General features: G+C 42.1%; 1 protein-coding gene and 1 pseudogene across 1 annotated transcript in view; one reads left to right on the top strand and one right to left on the bottom strand.

The window, feature by feature from the left end:
• INSC (INSC spindle orientation adaptor protein) overlaps positions 1 to 20,682 on the top strand; it is a 119,125-nt gene that overhangs the window by 10,442 nt on the left and 88,001 nt on the right. Inside the window, exons 2-3 of the mRNA XM_013055857.2 lie at positions 6,359 to 6,423; positions 20,472 to 20,572. Coding sequence (XP_012911311.1) covers positions 20,517 to 20,572 — 56 coding nt within the window. The 5' untranslated portion in view covers positions 6,359 to 6,423; positions 20,472 to 20,516. The remainder of the gene's footprint in view (positions 1 to 6,358; positions 6,424 to 20,471; positions 20,573 to 20,682) is intronic.
• LOC101672413 lies at positions 3,056 to 3,556 on the bottom strand (annotated as a pseudogene).

The raw sequence follows: 20,682 nt of genomic DNA, 5'->3' as shown, positions 1-20,682 counted from the left end.
TGCACTCGTGTGGCCTGGCCTGTGACCATTTCTACTGCAGTTATACTCAGAGCTCTTAGCAAAGCCTCACTGGGGACCATGGGTGTGAGTGAGTAAAGGGGGTGGCTACCCATGAAAGTGACTGCCAAGACGGTAAGGAGATGGATGTGTAATAGTCCAGGGTGTCCCGTGCCTGAGGTCATTGCAAGAGACAAAGTCCCTGCCCAGCAGGAGATAGGGAGCCTCCCCTGTGGGAGGCAGCCCCCACATAGATACCTGGGATGCATATTTGGGACACAAGTCCAGAGTTGGTCTTGTCTGTGAGGCTCAGCCCCCAGAGACTTCACTAGACCCACTTAGTTGCTTTTCTGTTGTCCCAGCCAGCTAGAAGCCCCTTCCTTAAGAACATGTCCTCTCACCACAGCATGCAGAAGTCTGCAACTTGAAGACAGGATTACAGATGGAATTGTCCTTTGACACATCCAGGATCCTAGTGGGGAGGGCTGAACAGGAGACAGTTTTCTGAAGAGTCTCAGGGATTTGGGCCATAGCTCCTGCCAGCCCAGGCCCTGTGGTCTGGGTTAGTACTGGGTTTGGAATTGGTTCTTAAGCTCTTGGTCAACACTTTCTGTTTGTCTTGTACTGTGGATTTGGCAGAGGGATTTCCACATGGAGGAGAGTGACTTATCCTCATGAACAAGCTGAACTTGCAGATGCAGGAAAATAAGTGCCCCCAAGTTCAGCATCCCTCAGTGAGGAGGCAGTGGCATTTTTTTCAGGTGACAGGTCATTGCACTCTCTCTCCAAGGGGGCATTGTGGGCCAGAGTAGACCAGCATAGCATCATGGGCCAGTATCAGGACAGAACTGAGAGGGAGGGAAGAAAGTACTTGAGTCCTAGTCTGGGTTCAGCCACGAATTCACTCTGTGATTTGGATAAGTCATTCACCTTCTCCCGGGCTTGGTTTCCCTTTGCACAAGTTGCAGGATTGGAAAAGCCAATTCTTGAGTACCTGTCCTCTTATAACCTTCTGGGTTTCTTGCTTACATTATGTTAATAGAGATTTTTGGTTAGGCCCCAACTTCTAGATTTCTATCTTGGTCCTGGGTTCATTTTTCGCTTTGCCTGAAATCCCACTGTTTTAGATTTATTCCTTCGGGTCTTTTAAGAGACTCTTATTCCACAGACCATATTGCCTAACAAAATCCCTCTAACTTTCATGACCTCGTGTAGCGATACAAAGCAGTGTCCACTCCATTATTATATTTCAGTCTTTACAACAACTGTGCCAGATTAATCAAAAGTGTATTATTATCTCCAGTTTGAGAAAAGAGGTCTGGAGAGGTTAGTAACTTGACCAGGTTCACAAGGTTAGTTATTGGCAGAGCTGAGGGGAGACTGTTGGTTTCTTAACTGCTAGTCTGTTTTCTTTTTGTGCCACATTTTGGGTTTGTCAAGGAGTCATAAGGACTGTATGAGATGCGGGCTGTGGGGTTTTTTTTTTTTTTTTAATCAGGTGGCAGAAGTATCAGGATAAAAGCATGAGACCCCACACATGGGTGCTCCGTAAGGTTAAAGTATCCTAAGCTGGGGCAGCCCTAGGTGCAGTGCTGAGGGGCTGTCCCTGGATATGCCCAGGCTGCCCAGGCAGAAAGCAGGCCCTCTGCTCTCTGTCACAGACTGTTAGCGTGGTGGTAGGTATCTGATCAAGCCTGGGCCTTCTTGTTTTTTCTTCTCCCCGAGCTTTATGAAGATATAATTGACATGTAATAATGTGTAAGTTTCAGGTATATAGCGTGATGATTTGATATATGTATTGGCTGTGAAATGCTTAGCACAGTAAGGTGAGTTAACACACCCATCAACTCACAGTTAACTTTTTTTTTTTTTTTTTGTAACTGTGGTGAGAATATTGAGGATCTACTCTCAGCAGCTTTCAAAGATGCAATACAGTTTTGCTAATTATAGTCATCCCCTGGGCCATATGCTAGATCCCTAGAACACATTCATCTGCAAATTTGTACCTTTTAACCAATATCTCCTCATTTCCCCCAACCCCCAGCCCCTGGCAACCCCCATTCTACTTTCTGTTTCTATGAATTCAGCTTTTTTAGATTCTACATATAAGTGAGGTCATATAATAGTTCTCTTTCTCTGCCTTATTTAGTTCACTTAGCATAATGCTGTTAGGATCCATCCATATTGTTGCAAAAGGCAGGATTTCCTTTTTTATGGTTGAATAATATTCCACTGCACGCATATATATATATATATATATATATATATACATATATATGTGTGTATATATATGTATGTGTATATGTATATATTATATATATGTGTATATATCGTGTTCCATATATATAGAAAATGTGATATTTCCATGCCTCGGCTCTTCTGAATTATGCTGCAAGGAATGTGGGGATATGAGTAGCTCTTTGAGATTCTGGTTTCATTTCCTTCGGATATATATCTAGATGTAAGATCGCTGGATCGTATGCTAGTTCTACTTTTAATTTCCTGAGGAACTGCCATACTGTTTCCATGGTGGTTTTAGCAATTTATATTTCCACCAACATTGCACAAGGCTTCTCTTTTCTCCATATCCTCACCAACATTTGTTTTGTCTTTTTTGATGCTAACCATTCTGACGGGGGTGAGGTGATATCTCCTTGTGGTTTGATTTGCATTTCCCTGATGATGAGTGATGCTGAGCAACTTCCATGTATGTGTTGGTTATTTGTATGTCTTCTTTGAAGAAACGTCTATTTGAGCCTTTTTACATTTTAAACTGATTTTTAAATTAAGGGTTTTTTTTTTTTGTTTGTTTTTTGCTGTTGAGTTGTAGGAGCTCCTTATATATTTTGGATATTAACCCCTTATCAGATGTGTAAGGTTTGCAAATATTTTTCCCATTCTACAGGTTGTCTTTTCATTTTTTTGCTTGTTATAGTCCCATTTGGTTTTGTTTTTTATTTTTGTTTTTGTTTGCTTCTGTTGCTTGTATTTTCTTTTGCTGTTGTCAACTCAAATACTCCACATTTATCTTGATAACATGGTTAACACAACCTCCTTGTCAACAGTCTTGTGAGTTGAGGAATTTATTCTCATTCTCATGTCCATGAGGCATATATGCTCTCCTCAGCAGGTCTGATTTAGGTATGGAGGCTCCGTTCTTCGCATGGCGAGACAGGAAAGCATGGACTTCTGGGTGATCAGCCTTCTCAAGTGGGATGTTGGCTTCCAGGCACATTTTCACACAGTCTTGGATAGCAGTGACTTTCTGTTTGTGCAGTACTTTAGCATTGAAGGGATGCAGTTAGAAGCCTCTGCTTCATTCTCACATTTTGCTCTTCATATGCTGCCTCGCTCTTGGTGTGAGTCTTGGACTTGAGGTGGTTGCTAACGGCAGCCTTGCGAGCGTGATTCGAAACCGCATTGCAAGAAGGGCAGACGGGTTTTCCTCCCTCTCTGTGCAGCTCACCTCCAAACTCAGTGACTGGATTCAGGGGAATTACAGCAAAGCAATCTCAGAACAGTTTCAGCCAGGTAGTGCTGTCACCGTAAATCTTTCCATTCCAACTCTGAATAAGGTTTTGATCAGTTTCCAGTTTTTTTCATCTTCATACTTAGCAGGGAAGGGTCTCCAGTGCAAAAACAGAGACACTTGAAATCCTGGCACTGCCTTTGTTCAAACCCAGATAGGCGTTCAAATCAGTTTTTGCACAAGTGATGATGGGGAAATAGTTTGTGGGCTTGCACCCTATTTTCCTGCGGTGCTGGGAAGTCTTGCCTTTATGTAGCATTAGAGTGCCCTTAGGGGAAATGGATGAGACTTGGCCGGAAAGGAGAGGAGGAGGAAGAAAGAAAGGCACAAGGGGGTGAGGTAGGAGGAAGACCCTTCCTCTCCGTCACAGTCTTTTCATTGCCTCATGAGCCCAGGGCGGCCACCATGTCATTGTCGAGACCAATTTCAGAGAGTTTTTCTCCCATGCTCTCTTCTAGTTTTATAGTTTTAGGTTTGACAACAAAGACTTTAATCTATTTTGAATTAATTTTTGCGGACACTATAAGAGAGGGATCCAATTTCATTCTTTTGCATGTGAATATTTAGTTTTCCCAGCACTGCTTATTGAAGAGCTTTTCTTTTCCCCATTGAGTATTCTTGGCTCCCTGTAAAATGTTAGTTAGTCATATTTGCGGGGGATTATTTCTGGGCTCTCAATTTTCCCCACTGGTCTAGGTATCTGTTTTTATCAGTTTCCCACACAGTTTTGATTAGTATAGCTTTGTAATATAGTTTGAAAGGAGAAAACCTCTAGTTTGGTTCTTTCTTAAGATTGCTTTGAAGGCTTTTGTGGTGCCATATGAATTTTAGGATAGTTTTCTCTTTCTTTGAAAAAATGTCATTAGAGAGGTACCTGGGTGGCTCAGTTGTTAAGCATCTGCCTTCAGCTCAGGTCATGATCCCAGGGTCCTGGGATGGAGCCCCGCATTGGCTCCCTGCTCATGGGAAGCCTGCTTCTCCTGCTTCCACTCACCCTGCTTGTGTTCTTGCTCTCGTTATGTCTCTGTGTCAAATAAATAAATTAAATCTTTCAAAAAATGTCATTAGAATTCTAGTAAGAATTATATTGGGTCTGTAAATTGCTTTGTGTAGTATAGACACTTTAACAATATTAATTATTCTCATCTATGAACATAGTATGTCTTTCTATTTATTTTTGTCTTCTTCACTTTCTTTCATCAGTGTTTTATAGTTGTTAGTGTACATATTTTTCACATCCCTAGTTAAATTTATTCCCAAGTATTTTATTATTTTTGATGTTACTGTAAATGAGATTATTTTCTTTATTTCTTCTTTAGTTTGTTATTAATGTTTAGAAATGCAACTTTTTTTTAATATGTGGCTTTTTAATCCTGAAATATACTGAATTCATCTATTAGTTCTAACAGTTTTTTGGGTATTTTTTAGGGTTCTTATATATAATTTTTATATATATTTATTTTTAGGGGTTTTTTATACATAATATTGTGTCATCTGCAAACAGAGGCAGTTTTACTTCCTCCTTTCTGCCTTGGATTCCTTTTATTTCCTTTTCTTGCCTAATTGCTCTAGCTAGGGCTCTGGTACTGTGTTGAATGGGAGTGTTGAAAGTGGGCACCCTTGTCTTGTTTTTGACCTTAGATATTATTTTTCTTTTTCAGGAATAATCTTGGTTATACATTTCAGATTTAACTCATGAAGTTCTATGACAAAATCCTATGGGGATTTGATTGGGATTACATTGTATCTATACATCAGTTTACAGTAAATTGACATTTTCCTATCTATATATGTGAATTATCTCTTCATTTATTTTGGCCTTCTTTAATATATTTTAATAATATTTGTTCTCATTTAGGAACTTGCACATTTTAAGATTAACATGTATATACCTTACATATTTTTGTTGCTCTTATTAATGCTTTTTGTTCTACATTTCACTTTACATTTGTGTCAATGTCTCGGACTACACTTGATTTTTGTATATTCATTTAACGCCAACTTCTTAAGCCATTTTATGAATTAAAATAGTTTATATTATAGATATTTTTGAGTTTTCTATATTCACAATGAGAGTGACTCGCTAGTTCATGCTACATTTTAATAAGAATTAGGGAACGACATCTGGAGAGATGTGAATCCCTGGAGACTGGGCATGCCCAGGGGACTACAGGTTTGTGTCTGTGTAAGGAGTGTGACTGGGTGGTCACAGCAGAATGCCAAATGCAAGCTCCTCTCACTCCCTTGGCTGTGTGCTGTTGTGCATAGGCAGATGTGGCAACCCTGTGGAAAATCATATTAATTGCAAATAATGACAGTTTTGTTTCTTTCCATTCTTATAAGTTTTCTTTCTTTCTACACTAGCTAAGATCTGTAGTACAATAATGAATAGAAGTTAGTGGGAACTGGGGATTTTTATTTTGCTTTTGGTCTCATAGGAAATGCTTTCAACATGTCATCAATAAGTATGTCATTCCTGGTATTTTTTCTCTTGGTAGATGCCCTTTAATCAGTTTAGAGAAGATCTGTTGTATTTCTAGTTTACTAAAAGGTTTTATTATAAGTGGCTGTCGAATTTTATAAAGTTGTTTTTCTTCATCTATTAAGATGATCATAAAGTTTTCCTTTTTTAGCGCATTAATGCAGTGAGTTTCATTAATCTGTTTTCTAATGTTAGAACAGCTGAAACATTAGGCTAAAACCAACTTGGCCATGGTGTTAACCTTTTCATATGCAGCTGGGTTGTTTGATGGTCTTTTGTTTAGTGTATTTTCATCTATGTTTGTATATCATATTGGCCTATAAATGTCCTTTTTTTGTGTTTTTGCTTAGTTCCAGTATCAAAATTATGTCAGCCTCATAAAATGAATTGAGGTGTGTTTTCTGGAAAAGTTTCGGTGAGTTTATTTATTTATTTTTTTTAAGTGATAGAAACTCATCTGTGAACTTCTCTGTACTTGGTTTTCCTTATGGGAAAATTAGTTTATTTCATGGTTGTAGATATATTTCCTACTGACTCAATTTTGGCTAACACATTTCTCTAGAAATTTGTCCAACTTATTTATGAATAATAATATTGCATTTATGAATAATAATATTGTAGAATATTCCTGTCCATATAATATTATCCATAATATTCTTTTATCTCTGCTGCACTGTAGTTATAAATTCCTTTTTATTGTTAATATTGTCTGTGTTCTTTTTTTTCTGACCTTTCTTCCCTCTGATCATCTCAGAGTTTTGTCTATTTTTTTGTGTGTGCTTTCAAAAACTAACTTTGACTCTACTGATCCTTTCATTTGTGTTTACATTTAGTTTTGTGTCTTCATTGTGTTTTGCTTAATGTTTTTTCTCCTATCTTAACTATTTTTCTTCTGCTAATTTCCTTAGAATTATTCTCTTCTCTGAATTGTTTTATGTTGGTATGCCTGGATGGCTCAGTCAGTTAAGTGTCCAACTCTTGGTTTTGGCTCAGGTTATGATCTCATGGGCCATGAGATCAGCCCTGCATGGAGCTCCAGACTCAGCAGGGAATCTGCTTGAGATTCTCTCCCTCTTTCCCTTCCCCCCTGCTTGCATGTGCTCCTTCTCTTTCACATAAATAAATATAAAAAAAAAAATAAAGTGTCTTCATGAAAAAATGTTCATTACTAGCCATCAGGGATATTCAAATTAAAACCACATTGAGATACCACCTTACACCAGTTAGAATGGCCAAAATTAGCAAGACAGGAGACAACATGTGTTGGAGAGGATGTGGAGAAAGGGGAACCCTCTTACACTGGTGGTGGGAATGCTAGTTGGTGCAGCCACTTTAGAAAACAGTGTGGAGATTCCTCAAGAAATTAAAAATAGAGCTTCCCTATGACCCTGCAATTGCACTACTGGGTATTTACCCCCAAAGATATAGATGTAGTGAAAAGAAGGGCCATCTGTACCCCAATGTTTATAGCAGCAATGGCCACGGTTGCCAAACTGTGGAAAGAATCAACATGCCCTTCAATGGACGAATGGATAAGGAATATGTGGTCCATATACACTATAGAGTATTAAGCCTCCATCAGAAAGGATGAATACCCAATTTTTGTAGCAACATGGATGGTACTAGAAGAGATTATGCTGAGTGAAATAAGTCGAGCAGAGAGAGTCAATTATCATGGCTTCACTTATTTGTGGAGCATAACAAATAACATGGAGGACATGGGGAGATGGAGAGGAGAAGGGAGTTGAGGGAAATTGGAAGGGGAGGTGAATCATGAGAGACTATGGACTCTGAAAAACAGCCTGAGGGTCTTGAAGGAGCAGGGGTTGGGAGGTTGGGGGAACAAGGTGGTGGGTATTAGAGAGGGCATGTATTGCATGGAGCTCTGGGTGTGGTACAAAAACAATGAATACTGCTACGCTGAGAAGAAACAAAAAAAAAAAATAAAGTGTCTTATTTTAGAAGTTAAAAATCTACTTTTTATATTTTCTTATTTTCTCATTTAATGCTGTAATTTTTGCTTTTAATTTTATCTCTTTACATGATTTTTGTATATGTATTTTTATAATAATTTGATTTGTTTTTTAATTTCTGTTCTGATTTCTTCTTTGACTTCTGATTTATATGTTTAAAATATCCAAATTATGGGGGTATTTATATTGGGGTAGAGATTGCAGTCTATAGGATACCAATCATTTGAAATTTGTGGAGGCTTGCTTATGCTCTAGTATCTAGTTGTTAAAAAAAAAAAAAGAAGAACAATTCATGAATCCTTGAAAAGAATGTGTATTTCTGTTAAGTTAAATGCAGTGTTCTGTTTATAAATACTAAATCTAACTTGTGTCATTCAAATGTCCTATATCTTCACTGATAATTTTTCTGCTTGAGCTATCAATTAATGGCAAAATTGTGTTGGCCTCTCCATCTGTGATTCTGGACTAGTTCATTTTTCCTTGAAATTTTATCATTTTTGCTTTGTATATTTTAAGATTATTGTTGTTATTATGTACATCCTCACTATTATATTTTCTTGGTGGGTCTGTCTTTTTATTTTTATGTAACAAATTTCTTCATTTCCATAATGGTTATTGTCTTGAAGATGTCTTTAAGTAAATATTTCTCTGGTTTATCTTTTGGAGCATTTAACTTTAAGTTGTTTTGGGTCTTTTTATTTTCAGGATATTGTTGCCAGAACATGGCACACTTTCTCACTTTTTTCTCTACTTTTCTTTCTCTCTTTTCCTGTGTGTGTGTGTGTGTGTGTGTGTGTGTGTGTGTGAGTAAATGTGGTAAGTGGAATGCACACTTTATAATCTTTGCTTACAATTAGCTTGTTTAATTTGTCCTCCCCTTACTGTGATTACTATTATTCACCAATAATAGCCTCCCAAACTTCTTTTTTCTTCTTTTTTGTTGCTTTTTTTATTACTCATTTATTTTTTCCCCTTTTAACTTATTTGAATGGTAATATTTATTTTTATTTTTATGTAAATTATTTTAGTTATGCATACATATTATAGCATTTATCATAACCTAATGAGGTAACCCTAGATATTAAAGCATTAATCATTACCTAATAAGGCTAAAGTTACATCGCTATTTTCCTTCTCCTCAAATAAAAGAAATTTAGAACACTTTCGTCATCTTTGGAATTTGCATACAGTATTTTGAATTTATCTTTTTTCCCCTTACCTCATAGGTGAGGTGTAATTGTTTCTTATAATTAAGGTTTGTTTAGATTTACTCAAATGTTACAAGTAAGTTTGCTCATCATTCTTACTTGTATCTCAAATCTTCCATTCTGGCATTATATTCTTTCCGCCTGAAATCCTTTAGAATTTCCTTTGTGGGGTTTTACCTGTTTGAAAATTTCTTTATCTTTACTCTTGAAAAGAGTTTCTACAGATATAGAATTTTAGGACAATTATTTTTTGTAATCAGATATTTTCTCATTGCCTGCTAACTTTCATTGTTGCTCTTAAGTGGTCACCTGTTGGTCTAATTCTCTCTGTCTCTCTGTCTCTCTGAGTCTCTGTCTCTCTCTCCTCTTTTGCCCCCTTTGGTTGCTTTAAAAACTTTATCTTTGGTGTTCTTTAGTCTTAGGAGTTTTCTAGGGTGTGTATATATTTTGTATTTTTCCTGCTTGAAATTCATCGGCATTCCTGGATTTGAAAGTTGCTTTGTCTTTCAAAATTTCTGGGAAAAAATTCAGCCACTGTTTCTTTGAATATCACTTTTTCCTCTGTTCTTTATATTTTATCTGCCTTTGGAAATCTGATTAAATACTTGGTAGACTACTTAACTCTTTATTCCTTAGCTTTATTTCACTCACGTTTTCTCTCCCTTTGTCTTTCTGAGCTACATTTTGGATCATTTCTTTTGTCCTTTTAGTACACTAATTCATTCCTTAGCTGTGATTAATCTGTCCAGTGAGTTTTTCATTTTAATTATACATTTTTTAATTTATAAAAGTTCCATCTCAAATTTGGTTCTTTCTCAAATCTGCTTGGTCATATTTTATAGCCTTTGTTCCTTGAAAATATTTCCAAGACTCTCTTTTATTTCTTGAAACTTAATTCTCTAATTGAGTCCCTCCCTTCCAGATAGTGTGAATTCAGGCCACAAACCTATATGAAGGCCATATTGTGGTCATTAATTCTTGGGAGAGATTTTACTTCCCTTTACTCAATGCAAAATTTGGGACACTTTTCTTGCCTCTTCTGTATGGAAGATTATTTCTCATTTACTCTCAACATTGAGCTTCTGATCTTTTGGACCCCTATTTGATTCTTTCCCTAACCCCTAGGCTTTGTGCCTAGTTTTCCCTGCCCCATACACATGTGAAACAGAAGCTTAAGGAGTACAGTAGCAGATGTTCTTAGGGCAAAAACTCCCTTCAGTTCTTGCTTATTACCTCTGGTTCCTGCTTTTGCTTTCTTCCTGGCCTCTCCAGATTGCTTATCTTTTTGTGATGCATTTTAAAAACATTGAGAACACTTTTATCAGTCCTTCCAAATTCTTCTTATGGAGAAGTATTTTAGATATGTGATCCACCATATTGCCAAACATAAAATTCATGTGTGATCTTTCTCTATAAGAAGGGGACTCTATTTAGTCACCTCAAAACCAGGAGCTAAAAAACAGTGGCATGGTATGAAATTCCTTAAAGAGAGGGTGTCATCTTTATTGCCACTCAGCTTACTAGCTGTGTGCCTTGGCAAATTATTGAATCCCTCTGGGTCTTCATTTCCGCATCTTTAAAATGGGGATAATAGTGGTACTGATTATTTTGGATTTTTTGAGAAATAAATGAATTTATTTCTGGGAAGCACTTAGAAGAGTGCTTGGCATATACTTAAGTGCCCAGTACTATATATCATTGAATTTAAGATGCTACAGATTATAAGATGACCTGTTACTTCTTCAAAGAGAAAATACGCTTTCAATTAAACTGTGACACAGTGCCAAGAGACCATTGACTGAAACATGCATCCTTATTTCAGTTGCTAAAATATGAAAAAAAAATGCATCTGAGAACCGCCTGAGTATAATAAAATTTAGCTATTATTGTGAATGGATGCATATGAGCAGAGAAGGCAGTGGCTGAGAAACAATCTTAGTCTTGGAACTGATGGGACTTCGAACGTTTGTAGGTATTTATTCCATCCTACTCTCACTCATCAACTTCTGGACTCTGGCTGTGTGGTACATGAACTAGGGTCAGGGTCCAGAGGGTTCACTGTCAATAGACACAGTATTCCAGCATCTCCAAGGCTGAAGAAGAAGAGAAAAGGAGCTTATATTTACTGAGAGACTTCTGTGTCTAGCACACTTACAGATGCCGTAAGTATAACATCTATTTTAGTTTTTGTAATTAGGTTAATTCAGATTAGTTGCTATAACAAACAACCCCCCAATATTAGTGGTCTAGCACATTGTGTGTGTTTCTTACTGCCCCCCCTGGACTGATGTGAGTTGGGTGGCTCTACCCCAAAAAGTGTTTGGGACTCATCTTCCTCCATCTTTTTTGGCCTTGCTGTATTGTGACTTTCCAGTTGCTGTGGCATCACTTAACAGGGCGACTGGGGAAGAGAGAGGGACATGGAGAAAATATACTTTCTATTACAATATAATTTAAAACTGTTCAAGACCTCCCACTTTCATTGATTCCTAGGAAACTTTTTGGAGGGAGAAATTACTATCAGTTAGAGTGGTTGGAGAAGGCCTCTCAGATGAGGTGGGATTAGAACTGAGTCCTGAAACATTGGTATTACCTGGAGATAGAAGAAGAGAATTGATGCTCTTTTGGTCTGGACATGTGGCAGTGCCATGACCAATGCATAGCATTATGGAAGGGCACGATGTTTTTGGAGAACCGTGGGATCCCCTATTGGGTAATGACTAATATTTATTGAGTTCCTACTCAGTACTAGACACCTTGCATTGCACTGTTTGGATGCTACTAGGACATGTGACATATCAGACTTAAAAGAGTCTTAATAAGACAACATTCTGTGAATGGGCTGTTCATGTTTGACTCCTTCTATGCTCCAGATTGCATGGTTCTCTCCCCTATGTCTTCTTTCCCAAGGGTGTATAGAACCCCTCAAACTGGGGCCTCATCGTGACTCAGAGAGGGAAATAGCTTGCCCAGTGTAACCTCTGAGTGTGATTTATGAAACAAGATGTATCCAAATTTTCACCACGCTGGAGCTATTCAATTTTCTCTAATGGCTTTTATCTGAAAATTATGTCTCTTTGTGGCAGTCACGACCAGTAAGTCATTAGCTTAAAGTATACTGGTTGTTAATTTTAGCACCCTGGGATCTGGGCCCAGGGAGAGAGAGCTCTCACTTTTGCAAATCAGAGCTAAGGAACGTTTGAGCAGTTGGCTAACATTCATATCAGGAAAAGTTAGAAAGTAAGAAGGGATAATTAAAAAGTTAAAGAGTAAAAAGCAGTTGACTAGTTGGATATAGTTCAGGAGGCTGTAGCATGGCCTCCATCTGGCTGTTCCCCGACTGCGAGGTACTTGTCCTCACCAGGAGAGAAATAGAACCAGTCTTATATCAAGCACCCCATGTGCTGGGTGCACACGGGATCTCAATGATCCACACCATAGCACCCTGAGGAAGGAACCATTGCTTCCATTGTCCTTCTTATAAACCCAGCATTACAGATAAGGACACTTAATGCCCGTGATCATACAGCTAGTAACTGACTCCGAATCTATAATCTTAAGCAACAGAGGTGTGGACTGGGGTGGCCAAAAGGTCCAGCCGAGTATCTCCCAGGGGCTACGCTCTGCCAAAGGTCCTGGAGGTCTGGGGCGCCACTTGCTCACTTCTGACCCTTAGAAAGTCAGCAGCTCAAGTCCAGCTCCCAAATGCCTGCAACCACAGTTTCCTTTTGTGGTTCAGGGCTGGGCGCTCATCTGATGGGCAGCTGGGGTGTTGGAGTCCTGGAGCCAGGAAGAACCCATCCTGGGGTATAGGATGGGGGTCAGCATGGCTTTCCAGTCTCCAGGAATTTGGGCTTCCTCCAGGACTGTTACACATGCTCCTTCAGGAAAGGCTGCCTAGGGCTTATCTTTGACAAGTTGGAGCCATTTAGAGGATGGGCTGTCATATTGATTAGGGACTGGGGCACATAGAACTTTGTAGGGAGATCTTGACTCTGGTTCCTTCTCTCAGACCCCTGGGGAGTCTGCATCAAACTGCCTGGCTCATTCCAAAACTGGGCCTAATTAGACTAGGAATCCCTGTAATTTCTCTCTCCACTTTTCATTTCCCTGTGTTGATAGCAGCAGCAAAAGAGAAAGAGCCTGAGTAAGTATCCTACTTTGTAGATGGCGAACTGCCAGAACCATTGATTTCCCAGGGTAAGTCACTCCGAGCCTGGGTGGGTCTCTCAGTGCTCTAATCACACAAAAGCCTTCCTTGGATTTCCCATGGGGAAGTTGATGGCAGTGAGGAGACCAGGGTTCATGTCCCAGATATAGCTCAGCTGCTATGTGACCTCAAGCAGATCTCTTCCCCTCTCTGAATGGGTCTCTCCATCTGCCCAGGCTCATCTCTGTGCCTCAGTTTCCTCATCTGAAAAATGGGGATAACAAGAGTATTTTGAAGATGAAATTTAAAGCACTTACCATAATGTCTAACATAATGTTTGTACCCTAAATATTTCTCCCTCTTCTCCTTCTCATTATTATCATTATAGTTATTATTACAAAGCAGGAATCCCTAAGGCCTCCTACTAATTCTAATACTCTAGCTTTATGATGTGAGCTCCTCCGGGAAGGCTACCTAGATTGTGGCTGGAGGCTGGAGGCTATAGTCTTACCCTTGACATATTTGTGCAGTTGGGATTCTTGTTACTTTTCAGGTAAAGCCTAGAAGATAGATGTATCCAGTTAATCAGGGGGAAACTCGGAGCCTTGCCTGTGCTTTGTTGAAACTGTTCTAAATCTGGAATGGAGGAACAGAGCTCAGGTGTAGGTGGCCCCTACCTGACACATAGTCATTCTGGGCTGCCTAGCTCTGGGAGCCCGGAGGTCTATTCTGTCCACTTACTGGACCCTGTTGCCTGACAGCTGTAAAATGTCACTCGGGCTTCCTCTAGAGAGTTGCTCTGTCTGTATTTCATAAGGCTCAGTCCATTCAGTAGGTTCCAGTAGTCCATTCAAGCTAGGTGACCGCCTCCTTAGTTTCTTGTGCCTCCCCTGGAAATGAGAGTCAGAGAGTCAGATATCTGATTGCTGCAGGATGCTGACCACCCCAGCTTGCAATACTGAAATGTCTCGATGACTATTGCCACCCTCCTGCAGATCAACAGGGCCTTGAGAGGGGGCAAGGAGGGAAGCTCATCGTCATTACCTCCTAAAGCTCATTGTAACCGCCCTCCTTTCTCCTGCAAGTCCCCATGGCTCTAACCCCAGGACTTTTGTGGTCCCCTGTGGGAGTAGCATGGACCTCAAATGGACCCCTGCTGCTGGCCTCACTCCCTGGAGTCCCTCCACTTACTGGTCACCATGGAAGCTGAAATTCCACTCTGATCATTTCAGTCCCCTACTCAAACAACCTTCAGTGACTCCCTATTGCCCACAGGATAGAGCCCAAGGAATCTGGCATCCAAAGAAGGTGCCACAGAGGCACCTTCCCTTCAGCCCCATGAAGGAATCTGGGTCCCTGAATACTTGCTTCATTTTCTGGTCTTTTTGCCACTTCTCACACTGCTCTCTTGGCACTGGACGTCCTTGTCTTATCTTCACTTGGCAAAATCCCACCCTGCACATAAGACCCAGTTCCGCTGAAAGTGGTCACTCCTTCTTCTGCATTCCCATGCCACTAGGAGAGTTGCCCCTAAACCCCTCCCCCAGCCTGAAGTGCTCACTACAGCCTTCTAGAGACACTTGCAGTTCCTTGAAATTCCCACGCTCTTCCCTCTGCCCCTGCACTCTTCCCTTAGCACCTTCCCCTTTCCTCTGTCTTCAAATGCCTCTTGCAAGGGTCACTTTTAGGGTCATGCCTTGAGAAACTTGCCGTGACCCCTTCTCCCCACCTTCCATTCCCACCTAACACAGCTGGAAAGCCTTCTGGACATCCCTTAGCAATCCCTCTTTTGTCCCTCAGTTTTTGCAGCTGTCATGCAACTGTCTCTTGTCTGTCTGTCTGTCTGTTTGGGAGAACCTGCCTAGCAGAGCAAAGAGCTCATGGTGGGGAAGGAGCCTGCTCAGCCAGGTATGATTGAACAGTGAGGACCACAGAAACTCAGGAGGGGCAAGTGGCTTTGTCTCAGTGGGTGTTAGGATGCCAAGCCCTCTCCCTGCAGCATGTATGGTTGGAAAAGGCCCTCCCACAACCCTCTCAACCAGTACTGATCACAGCGTGACAGCATATAGGCACCTGTCTCTTACCAGTGAGGAAACTGGGGTTCCGGTAAGAACCCACCCAGTCAGTCAATAAGAGTTCATCGATCTGATCACTGTGCACCAGGCACCTGTCAGAGGGGGTGTGGGGGATACAGCAGTGGGCAGGACAGACCTCCAGTCCCTGCTCCCAGGATCCTCAAGGGAGAAAACTTAAAGCCACTAATTTCAGTTGTTTAATCACAATTGTGATAAATTCTAAGAGAAATATTGAGGGGGTGGGGGATCACATAATGAGGGACTTGATTGAATCCCCACCTCTCATTCCTCCCCCACCCACTGCCCCAGCTGCCTCCTCTCTATACCTAGCACAGAGTGGAACTTAACCTCTTTCCACAATATTTACTGTCCTGCCTTGTTGACAGCCCTAATGGATTCTGCAGATTAAATATTCCCAGCCCAGCCTTGAACCATACCAGGATTGGTCCATCAAACAATGGCAGAAGCCGCTCCCATCCTGGTTCTAACTGAATAATTTACTGTAAATCGCCCACCATTTCCTTCTGAGTCCAAGCTGGCTTGTTTGCCAAATGGAGGTGAGCAAGGCCTGCCTCTAAGAAGAGGCAGGAACAGAAATGAGCTGTCCAAATGAGCAGTTGTCACAGCAGGCATTGAATTAAATCAGAGGCACTTAAGACTTCAGGTTTGTCTTGTAAACTACCCTTTTCTGGTGGGGGAGGCATTGCTGAGAGCCCCCAGAGAACCAAGGCTGCAGCCTCGAGGGTGAGATTGCCGATGAGTTAGGAAGCGCCTTGGGCAGGGTTGTGGGGTGGGGACGGAAGGGATGGAGTCTCCTCTTTCTCACGCACTCCTGCCTGTGTCCTTTCCACTGTTCCCAGGGCCAAGACAGCATCTCTGCCCTGAGACACATTTCTCAACTCCTCCTTCCACGAAGAACACTTCCTCTTTGAGGCTGCCATGTGCCAAGCACATGATTCGTTCCGTTCTGTTCCCCTCCCTTCCCTTCCCTTCTCTTCTCTTCTCTTTCCCTTTATCACCCCCTTTCCTTTTTCCTTCTCTTCTTTTTTTCTTTTCTTTTCCCTTCCCTCTTCCCGTCCTTTCCCAACTTTTAAGGGGCTTTTGCAAGTGATCACATTTAACCCCTATGAAGCTCCTAGGAGGCAGGTATAATTGAGGTAACCTCATTCATGGGGTTTCATGATTTTCTCAAGGTCATGCACTAATCTGGTATAGAGTCAGGATTTGAATCCAGGTCTGTCAGATCCCCCAATCCAACTTCTTTTTGCAACACCATTGAGGACAGACAGTGGGGAGCAAAGGGATTACCTTGATCCATTTTCTGACATGCTGTCAGGAGGCATCGTACTTGGGATTTCTGCTCACTAGAATGAACCCAGCATAGGGCTTAGGGAGGGGGCTGCCAAGGCAGCAGGCTGTGGGAACTTCCATGAGCGCTGCATGCTTGAAACAGGTCTCTCTGTAAAGCTAGTGACACTTAAGGCCTTAGCTGGGATTGTGGTTTCCTCATCCCTGATTCCTTTAGGGCCCACAGCCGTTCACATGACTCTCACAAAAGGAACCAAGAAATGAGGGACAGAAGAGGTGTGCCCCTCTTCCTTCCTCCGTTTGAGTGGAGTGTTGGCGATCTGCTTCATTTTTCTAAGGACTGTTCTTCTGTCCTCTGGCTGTGTCATAGAGGGCCAGCACCAGACGAAGCTGGAGGACTCCCAGTCAGGGAGGTGGCAGCAGAAGGAGGCACTTGGTGTGAAGGAAGAGAGTTGGAGGGCTAGGTGTGCTTGTGACCTTGGAAGGGAGTCGGGCTTCCGGTTAGCAAATGCAGACACCTGTCATTTGTTTGTTGTCTGTTGTCGTCATCCCTCCATCTGCTCCAGGACCTCCCCTCGAAGTCCTAAAGCCTGGACCCTAGTCCTCTGTGTGACCCTGAGCAATGCACACACCACCACTGAATTTCAGAGTCTCATCCATAATGGGCATGATGATCGTATAAAATGAGTTAATACTATATGAGGCATTTAGAACAGTGCTTGGTTCATGGCACGCACTCAATAAATGCTAGCCATTATTATTATTAGAGATATTTTAAAAATATCAGCTGGGTTAAACTCTTGGTACTTCCTATCTTACCTTCCAGATGTTCTCTCTTACCTGTGCCCCATCGCCAGCGCCTAAGAGCGGTGGCTCCTCTGTGAGCTGGTCTGATTCACAATCCTGGTTTCTACCACGCAGGTCATCATGTAGGATCTTGTGTCCAGGCTCACACTGAGCAAGATGTGCTTTCAGGGATCAAGGAGCCTTGTCCCACTGGGGGAAAGAGGCAGGCATAAATAATACAGTCAGTAGATAGGGCAGGAATGGAAATGCAACCCACACGTACTCACGAGGCTTCCCCAGCCCCTGGGAAAACCTGCAATCCCAGGAACCAAGGTTTTGTTTGCTGGGTGTCTCCACTGGCACAACTGCTGGGAGGCCAGGGGTGAAGTGGATGAACAAGGTCATCTCACCGGGGCATTTTAACGAAATCAAGATATACCAGGTTTACTGTCGTAGTTCCCCTCTGCTAGGAGCCCACGGTCCCTAATGAAAAGGAAGCCGATTGTCTGGGCCTGATTTGTTCCTCCTGGGCTCTGGCTGGCTTCTGCCTGCGGGGCTTACGGATCAGCAATTAGGAATCTGTTCTAGGATTTCAGGGTCACTGAGCTGTGTTTCTAGAATCTACCTCTTAGAAATTCAGGTCATCCTCTTGCATCCAGGTTTCTGTTCATGACAGCTGTCCCTTTGTCTGGGGGCATCAGATACAACTTGATCGGATCCAAAGCTCCCCCAATACCAAGGACATGCTTCATCTCCTCACAGAACCCTGACTAGATCACCCTTTGAAGGGCCTTGGAGCCCATAAGTTTGAATCCTCCCTTCCCTGTTTGTACGCTGTATCCCTTTCTGCTTGATGATGGAGTGGAGGTAAAATAAGATTTGCTTGCGCACTGCTGTCTGATGACGTCGTAGCATTCACTCTGCGAAGCTCCTATTTCCTGTTGGGTTTCTTTGGTCCCGTGCGTCAGAAGGGGAACAGTTACCTCCTTTTGTTGTTTCTGGCTTTTTCTTATGTGCCATCCTTTTCAGACTGCTGACTCACTGGCTCCCCAAAATACACTTTTTCAATCATGATCATGACACTAGAGATAACAATGGCGATAATGCCGGTGTTGATGGGCTCTCGTCAAGCACGATCAAAGCGTTCTGGGCTTTGTCTCATTTTCTGCATCGCCTTCAGCGGACCACAGGGCTGAGCGTACAGCAGACTCTCAGGCATAAGAATAACAAAGGGCTACTGTTTATCACACTGTCACCCTGGCCTGACACTTGCACAGTCCTTACATCAGGTCACTGTTATCATAGATAGCATTGACAATAGATACAATAGATAGTATTATTCTCAGTTACAGAAAAAGAACTCGGGCTCAGCATAAAGGTATTAAAAATGTATTCCACTCATCTTTTCAACAGATACATAGAATGCTGGCTGCATGGCTGGCCCTTGGGTTATGGGGCTTATAGGGTGGTGGGACCCGCAGACCAGGAAATAGGCAGTGGGAGTGAGTCTCTGCAATTACATAATGCCCTAGTTTATTCTGAGCTCCTGGCTCCCATACTTTCCAGATCGACTGTTTTCTTCTTTATTCCACGCATCATAAAGGGTACATTATGTCCAACGATGCCACTGTTAATTAAAGTCCTCCTCCGTTCTTTTCTCATAAGGGTCATTTGTAATCATGGAGTAAGAGTTTACTTTTTCTGGACTCATCTTACCCTTCCTAGCTATTCTCTTCCCACAAGTTCATACTTGTGTTTTCTCAGAAAGTCTTGAAATCTGCTCTTCTTCAGCTCAGGGCACGCCAGATGATGGCCAGTCCTCTCCTGGGTTGCTCTACCCAGGCAAAAGCGACAGAATCTCCTTTTTCCTCGGGGAGGGCTTCCTCCCTGGCTTGGAGAAGGAGGTGGCAGAGAGGGAGGAACAAGGAAGGGATAGGTGACAGGAGGAGTCCAACAGGTGGAAGGACGCTCTTGTCTTGGTCCAATCTGTGAGACACAGGCACACCAGGTAGGTCCTCAGTGCTGGGATTGGAGGCCCCTAGAACCTGGTTTACCGTTATCAGTTAGGCTGCTTTTGGCTATCTACCAACACAATCTTCACTTAAACAACAAGAACTTTATTATCTTACATAATAGGCCTAGGGGTGGGCCAGACTCCAGGGATCACTGATTGATTCAGTGGCTCAGGGATCAAGGACCCAGATTTATTATTCTCTGTGTGGCAACTTTATTCTCCCAGCTGGGTCCTCTCTTGATTGCAAGATGGTCTCCAGCAGCAATGAAGTGACGTGCTTCCTTGCTCAGGTCCAGCGGGACAGATACTGTCTCCTTGTGGTTTGCAGTTAGGAGAAAGAAAACTTTTTCTGGAAGCAATTCTGTCATGGCTCATTGGTCTGAATTGAGTCCCATGCCTATTCCTGAACCAGTTAGTAGCAGTTTGGGTGAAATTATATCATCTGAAGTGGAATGGGTTTGGGGATGCAACCACCATGCTCATTACAGAGTCACATTTCCCGGGCATAATCGAAGTGAATAACCCAGTGCTCTGATGGTTATGGAGAATTAGCATGTGGAGTTTCCAGATTTAGCAAATAATACACAATGCCCATAAATATGAATTCCAGATAAACCATAGATACTTTTTAAGTATAATTACGTATTATGTAATATTTGCTGGTCTATGTGTCCCGATGTTTGGAACAAAGCAAGATGGGTCAGGCAAATATTTAGTAATGGGAAATAAAAGATTGTAGGGATTCCTAGCAAGCTTGGGACATAGGACTAAGTCCTACACTACTTGTGTGAGGACAGTGGAGTCTAAGCTGGTTCAAAAAGAAGAGGGTGAGGGGGCCTTTCCTCCACACCTGCCTTGACTCCTTTGTAGCTAGGAACTGGGAGAGAAAATCATTGCACCTCCTCTCTCAGGGCATTCCTTGACCTTGGCCTGCTCTCCTTTTTTCCAGGGTCATGACCGCTGTGGGAAGGCTTTGCTGCAAATTGGGATCAACATGATGGCATTGCCTGGAGGCCGGCATCTGGACTCCATCCCTCTGCCTGGTCAGCGGTAAGTCCCGTCTCTTAGGGTCAGGCCTCTGGCTGAGGCCCAGCTCCAGGATCTTGAAGTTGCAGGTAGTCCCGCCTCTCTGTGCACTGTCCTGGACAGGAAGCTTAAGG

The sequence above is a fragment of the Mustela putorius genome, unplaced genomic scaffold (genome assembly GCF_011764305.1).
Source record: "Mustela putorius furo isolate JIRA1106 unplaced genomic scaffold, ASM1176430v1.1 tig00003859_pilon_pilon_pilon, whole genome shotgun sequence".
Taxonomy (NCBI): Eukaryota; Metazoa; Chordata; class Mammalia; order Carnivora; family Mustelidae; genus Mustela; species Mustela putorius.
The sequence above is the reverse complement of the archived record's forward strand: the minus strand, read 5'-3'. Positions and strand labels throughout refer to the sequence as shown.